At 37.7% G+C, this 7,582-nt stretch overlaps 1 protein-coding gene across 1 annotated transcript; it reads left to right on the forward strand.

Moving 5' to 3' along the window:
• Positions 1–2,093: 2,093 nt before the first annotated feature.
• LOC103434204 (cell division cycle 5-like protein) lies at positions 2,094–7,336 on the forward strand. Its single transcript, XM_008372516.4, has 4 exons — positions 2,094–2,658; positions 2,961–4,670; positions 5,314–5,595; positions 6,201–7,336. The coding sequence occupies exons 1-4, from the start codon at positions 2,482–2,484 to the stop codon at positions 6,966–6,968; spliced, it is 2,937 nt and encodes a 978-aa protein (XP_008370738.3). The 5' UTR covers positions 2,094–2,481; the 3' UTR covers positions 6,969–7,336.
• Positions 7,337–7,582: the final 246 nt, after the last annotated feature.

Here is a 7,582-nt window from a genome sequence, read left to right on the forward strand (position 1 = left end):
ACCTAGTAGAATCCTGAATCACATATCCCAAAGGTACGACCTCTTTATGAAGGCAGGAGAGCCTTGAAAATTTAGTACTGCATGATGGAGATGTATACCAAAGTTAGAGTAGCAGAAGACTACGGAATTTTGGTTTCAGTTGAACGGTTCGAGTTTTTTTTTTTTTTTGGAGATCAACTTTTTGAAATGTTCGAGTTAAATGGTTAGTATTGTAACAAATATGTGAATGAGAATTCAGTATACAATAAAGATAACAGTGACCATGAAGGTAATCTTTCCTTTAGTGCAATGGACAGAGAGGTCCTTTACTATCACTGTTACGTGATGTTATTAATTCATGTTGTCGTGATAATGTGATTGCCTATCTACTTGGACTAATTCTTTTTATATCTCATATTGTTCAGGATTTTCAGTTTGAGCCTTGTTATGTTATTCATTGTCTATTCTCTAGCTTCCTTGTTTATGAGAAATTTTTATGTGTTCCTGGTACTTGTGCCAGGTGGTGTTCCCTACCTATGAGAATTTAACACCTAAATTTAGTTACTTAAGAAGAAAGAAAAGAATATCTAAGGGAGTAATTAGGTTTTCATCCTTATTTTTACTACTCTATTGATTAAAACCTTATTACTTTTCAATTTTTGATCAAGGTCCTTTGTATTAATAATATCATTAATTATTTCAATAATAAAATATTTTTTATTTCTAAATATATTCATTTAATATTAAAAATATTAAAAATATTACAATTAGTATATTTATATTTATGGCTAAATTTTTTATCATATATTTTTATTTTTAGTTTGTACCCATTTTTAATTTGCAACCCTTTTTTAATTTGTACCAATTTTCCTTTCAGTTTTAATTTGTACCCATATATTAATTTCTTTTTGTGCCCATATTTTTTAAAGTTTTATTTGTATTGTACCCATATTTTTTTATTTATTTGTACCCATTTTTATTTTTGCTAAATGCACCCATTTTGAAGAATGTATCCATGTTTTGATACAATAATTTTTTGGTTATTTTTTATGAATGTACCCATGTTTACACACACACACACACAATAGTATATTTATATTTTAATATTTTTAATCCCACAAATTATGGTTTTTTATTTAAAATCTCATTACTATAAACAACTATAAATTTTAATTTTTAATTTAAAAAATATAGTAACGTACATAGAAATAAATTATCAATTAATTTCAGGGACTTGGATCAAAAATTGAAAACCAACAAGGTTTCAGTCAAAGACTATTCATAACTAGGGACCGCATCCAAAGTCTCCCATATCTAAGTATCAAATTCTCACTGGTGGGAACACCACCTAATACAAGTGCCCGTACCCCTAAAAATTTCTCCATGTTTACATCTATAACTAAAGAAAAACCTTCTTGGAATAGGCAAAGAAGGTATAAAATGATGGGTGGTGCTATCTAGATATCTCCCTTTACTTTTCACACATTCCATGTTAATTTATGTCATTTGATCATCTTCAATTCATTCGATTCGAAAACTAAAAATTGAGAGAAGTGTATGGAAGATAAAAAGAAGTGTGTGGATAACACCATCCTAAAATGATTATCATGCCTCTTTTATACGATCGAGAGATGCTATTAGCTTTCTTAGTTGGGTTTTCTCGTTTACATTTTCAACCTATCTTCTCATACTGCAATATTACGTGATGATCACAACTGTTTACTTTCATGTTCATCCTTAAAATTTTTTATCAAATCATATTAGGAAAACTAATGAAAATGAATTGAAAACTTTAAATTTAGGGATGTGCTATCCACACATCAATTTTTACTTTTCACACACCCCTTGTTAATTTTTGTCCGTTGATCTTCTTCAATTCATTCAATCTGAAGGTCGAAAACCAAAAATGTGTAAGAGAAGTAAAAAGGGTGTGTGGATATCATACCCCTAAATTTAAAGCTAAAGACAAAATAAAAGGTAAAGTGAATAATATCAGAATTAATTTTTTAATGTAAAAATATTATTTTTCATTAAAATTAATAATACCGAAAAATTTTCGTTAAAATTCACAAATCCTTTAACCGTTTAATTTACATTCTCAAAATAGTGCTACCATCCAAGATCAAATGGTTTGGGCTGGTCCATATATCAAGCCCTTAAATTCCTATTTCCTCCACTTGCTATTTCTTAATTGTAATTCCTCTTCCCTCCTCCAAAACGATTACTAATTTTTTATTTATTTATTATTTTTTTTGCAGATCTTCTGTTTTTATCCACTCCTCAAATTATAGAGAGCTGAAATATCACAGAGAGAGAGGGGAGAGAGAGAGAGAGAGGGATGTGCCCGCGCGCTAGGGTTTTATCAAATCCAGAAGTCACCGATTCTTAAACCCCCGGGGGATTCTCCGATTATCTTCTCCGTTGCGTCCCAGTCGAAAAACCCTAGGGTTTTGGTACCAATCGTCAATTATTAGGGTTTGAATCGAAGAAAAGTAGGGCAAGATGAGGATTATGATCAAAGGAGGTGTGTGGAAGAACACGGAGGATGAGATCCTCAAGGCGGCGGTCATGAAGTATGGGAAGAACCAGTGGGCTCGAATCTCGTCGCTCTTGGTTCGCAAATCGGCTAAGCAGTGTAAGGCGAGATGGTACGAGTGGCTCGACCCCTCCATCAAAAAGGTAATCTTTTGCTTTATTTTCTGATAAATTTTGTGCATTATTGTGATTTATGTTCTGTTTTGAATGTTAGACGGTGAAAGATTGCAGCTTGAGCTTTTAGGTTTTGTGTGTCGATTGTGGAAACCGATTTCGATTAGGGTTTATAATGTTTGGTTATACTGGCATTCGTCTCGGTGGTTCAAATATTTGATTTGCACTGAGGTGGGAGAAAGTTATGAAATTTTGATGTTCTAGGAAATTTTTAGCTGGGATTTTAGTTGGGTGAGTTTGTAATGCTGATTCAATAATCCCGATTCTTGCAGACTGAGTGGACTAGAGAAGAGGATGAGAAGCTTCTACATCTTGCTAAGCTCATGCCTACACAATGGAGAACCATTGCCCCGATTGTTGGTCGTACTCCGTCGCAGTGCCTTGAGCGGTATGAGAAACTGCTTGATGCAGCTTGTGTTAAGGATGAGAATTATGAACCGGGTGATGATCCACGGAAGTTGCGGCCTGGAGAGATTGACCCAAATCCCGAGTCGAAGCCTGCTCGTCCTGATCCTGTTGATATGGATGAGGATGAGAAGGAGATGCTTTCAGAGGCGCGAGCTCGGTTAGCAAACACTAGGGGAAAGAAGGCTAAAAGGAAAGCCAGGGAGAAACAGCTTGAAGAGGCCAGAAGGCTTGCTTCGCTGCAGAAAAGGAGAGAATTAAAGGCTGCTGGCATTGACACTAGGCAGCGAAAGAGGAAAAGGAAGGGAATAGACTACAATGCGGAAATTCCCTTTGAGAAAAAGCCTCCTCCAGGCTTTTATGATGTTGCTGATGAAGATAGACCAGTGGAGCAGCCTAACTTCCCTACGACTATTGAGGAACTCGAGGGGAAGAGAAGGATTGATGTGGAAGCGCAGTTGAGAAAGCAAGATATTGCTAAGAACAAAATTGCTCAAAGACAGGATGCTCCATCAGCTATACTACAAGCCAACAAGATGAATGATCCGGAAACAGTTAGGAAGAGATCAAAACTGATGCTTCCTGCACCCCAAATTTCGGACAATGAGTTGGAGGAAATTGCAAAGATGGGTTATGCTAATGATCTTGCAGCTGAAGAATTTGCTGAAGGTAGTGGTGCAACTCGAGCTCTTCTTGCAAATTATTCCCAGACACCAAGGCTGGGAATGACACCTTCACGAACACCTCAAAGAACACCTACTGGTAAGGGTGATGCTATAATGATGGAAGCAGAAAATTTGGCCAGGTTGAGAGAGTCTCAGACACCATTATTAGGAGGAGATAATCCAGAGTTGCACCCATCAGATTTTTCTGGGGTCACTCCTAGAAAAAAGGAAATTCAAACTCCAAATATGATGCTTACTCCTTCTGCAACTCCTGGAGGTGCCGGCCTGACTCCAAGAACGGGTCTTACGCCTAGAATTGGCATGACGCCATCAAGGGATTCTTTTGGCATGACCCCAAAGGGGACTCCCATTAGGGATGAGCTTCGTATCAATGAAGAAATAGATACACCTAATAGTGCAAAACTGGAGCAGCGAAGAAACTTGCAGTTTGGTTTTGGAAGTTTACCACAGCCTAAGAATGAGTACCAAATTGTCGTACAACCAGCTCCAGAGGATAATGAAGAACCTGAGGAGAAGATTGAAGAGGACATGTCTGATAGGCTAGCTAGAGAAAGGGCTGAGGAAGAAGCACGCCAGCAAGCATTACTTAGGAAGAGATCAAAAGTATTGCAGAGGGAGCTCCCTAGACCTCCTGCTGCCTCATTGGAACTCATCAGAAATTCCTTGATAAAAGCAGATGGAGATAGGAGTTCATTTGTTCCTCCTACTCATATTGAGCAGGCTGATGAAATGGTTAAAGCAGAACTTCTTAGCCTACTAGAGCATGATAATGCCAAGTATCCGCTTACTGAGAAAGTAGACAAACGAAAAAAGAAAGGTTCCAAGCGCAGTGCCAATGGACCTAGTACTGTCCCTGTGATAGAAAATTTTGAAGAAGATGAACTGAAAGATGTATGTTTTTAGTTCCTCTTATGTGTTATTCTTTTTCTATAATTGCTGATTTCGTGAGGTCATTTTTGTCTTCTTGTTTTCATATGCATCCGCCTTTATATTCTGGACACAGATGCTTGGTGTGGTGGCACTGCCTTTGTTTCTTCAATTTATTTTCTATGATATAGTACAGAAAATGTTGTTTTCATTTTCGTGTATCTGCGTTGGCAAACATCTCATCATTTTTAAGCAATACGTTTTCAATGGGTAGGGATGATATATTTTGATATGTTAAAATACATGAATTCATATTTATACATTTTCAACATATATATGATAAAAGATTTTTCTTCCCAATTCTATGCAGAAATATCTGATGTGTTGAGAGAGAGAGAGAGAGAGAGAGAGAGAGTGAGTGAGCATGACTAATGTCTGGTTTTTCTTCCCAATTCTGTGCAGAATATCAGATGTGTTATGTGAGAGTGAGAGAGAGAGAGGGAGAGTGAGCATGACTAATTCCTGATTTTTTCTTCGCAGTTTAATTCATTTGCCCACTGTTTGTCTATACATTTTGACCTGATGTCTTTTGATTTATAGACTACCTTTGAGCATGACTAATGATTATACAGCTCCATGTTTTTGATGATTGCCATGTTATATGCAGGCTGATTCATTGATAAAGGAAGATGCAGAAATTCTTCGTGTTGCAATGGGGCATGAAAACGAATCCCTTGATGAATTTCTTGAAGCACACAAAACTTGCCTGAACGATCTCATGTACTTCCCTACTCGTGGAGCTTATGGTCTATCAAGTGTTGCTGGAAATATGGAGAAGCTTGCAGCTTTACAGAATGAGTTTGAGAATGTGAAGAGGAAGATGGATGATGATATCCAGAAAGCAGCAAGCATTGAGAACAAGGTTAAAGTCCGCACATATGGTTATGAGGTATACTTACTGAATTTTATGCTGATTTCTTGGGTTTTTATTCGATCTTGAGCTAACATCATTAGTTCCCTTTGAGAGTGAAAGTGGGACTTTATATTACTAAATTTTAGAACCGTAAATTAACAGAAATTTTTGCAGCACTTTGGAAAATTTGAGCATTGTGCAAGTTCATAGGCATTAGTCTTGAATTATAAAATTATAACCTCTCCTTATCTACGGAAGACTCGTACTTTAAACAATTATTCAAAGAAATAATGCTGGACATTGGACTCCATATATTTAACCTTTGGCATTGAATAAGATTCATCGCCATCTGATGGTGTGCGGAACCCAAAGCGTTGACATATAGATTTCCTAAAAAGAAAAGGGAAATGATATCCACACACCCTTTTTCTCCATGTGCACACGCCCTTTATTTCTGTCCTTCGGTTCTCCTCTGATTCATTCAATTCAAAGGCCAGAAATATAAGGTGAGTGCAAGAAGAGAAAAATTGCAATCACTTCCCAAAGAAGAGTAGCCAACAATTATCTTTGGCTGCATTTCATCTTTTTTTTAGGCCAAATTTATAGATTATTAACTAATTGCACTTTTTTTTATTGTCCAGATGCGGGCTAAAGAGGGTCTGTGGCCAAAAATTGAGGAAACGTTTAAGCAGATTGACACCGCTGCAAAAGAACTTGAGTGCTTTAAAGCTTTACAGAAGCAAGAAAGATTAGCGGCAACACACAGGATAAATAATATCTGGGAGGAAGTTCAGAATCAAAAGGAGCTTGAGCGGCAACTACAGAAGCAGTATGGGGATCTTGTAGTCGAGGTGGAAAGGGTACAGCACCGCATGGATGAACTCAGAGCAGAAGCAGAAAAACAAGAAATTGCTGCGAGGAATTCTGATCTGGAGTTGCCTGAGGCTGCAGCAGATGTGACTGTTCTGCAGACAACTGAAAATCCTGATCCTGTAACTGCCTCAGATGAGCTTGGAAAAGCTGTTCCCGGTGGTGCATCTGATGGTGAAGCAACAATTCAGCAAATGGATGGTGTGCAGGAACAGGCTTCAACAGCCCCAGAAGGTGATATGGACATTGATGCCGAAAAGGTTCATGCGATGCCAGCGGAGGATGTAAACTTACCTGATAAAATGCCTTCTGCTGTTGAGGGAGATAATGTTTCCGACAATGTGGTTGCATCTGAAAACCTGAAGGTAAATGATCCTGAAGTATCTAAGGATCAAAAAGTTGAGATGCCGCAGAACATGACAGAAATTGAAGGCACTGTCCAGGCAGCGGGGGACGATGGTTTTGCGAAAGAGACTGCCACGACTGTTTCTGTTGATGGAGAGGTGAATTCAGCTGAAACTGCAGCAGCACAAATCTAAACTCGTTCCATGGCGGACTCAGCCTGGCTTGGGTGATGAGCTTTAGCGAATCAAAATGTTGGATCGGATTACCAGGTGCGAGCAGATTACAGATGTGCTGTAGTCCGTCGGAAACTGCATCCTGGTTCATGAATTCGGGATGTCGTTTTCGATTTCAGAACTCTGGACCATATGATTCACCTGAAAGAACAATTAAGATCGTTTTCTGGTCTTATTACGATGTAATTGTTTATCAGATTGAGGAACTGTATACTTGTTGACTGAAAAAAGAGAGGCTGAAGAACTTGGAATATCTTCGTTTTGAAATATCTATGGTCTCTCGGACTCTGATGATCCACTTGCTCGCAATCTAAAGTCTCAATTCTCAATTCTCAATTTCATTTAAATTCGTCGATTTAGTGGTAGATAATCTCATTCTTGTATTGTAATTATCTCATTAATCAAGAAAATTTGGTAGACCTAAGAGCAAGGGAGACCCTATTTTTCGGGGTTTTCCACCACCGCTTTTGAGCACTCATTTAGGAGTTCAAGGAAATATCAATGTTTCAAAAGGAATATTGCCTCCAATAGAATAACTTCATTATCGGCTTATGTCATGATCGATTATTTCTTAT

The sequence above is a fragment of the Malus domestica genome, chromosome 04 (genome assembly GCF_042453785.1).
Source record: "Malus domestica chromosome 04, GDT2T_hap1".
Taxonomy (NCBI): domain Eukaryota; kingdom Viridiplantae; phylum Streptophyta; class Magnoliopsida; order Rosales; family Rosaceae; genus Malus; species Malus domestica.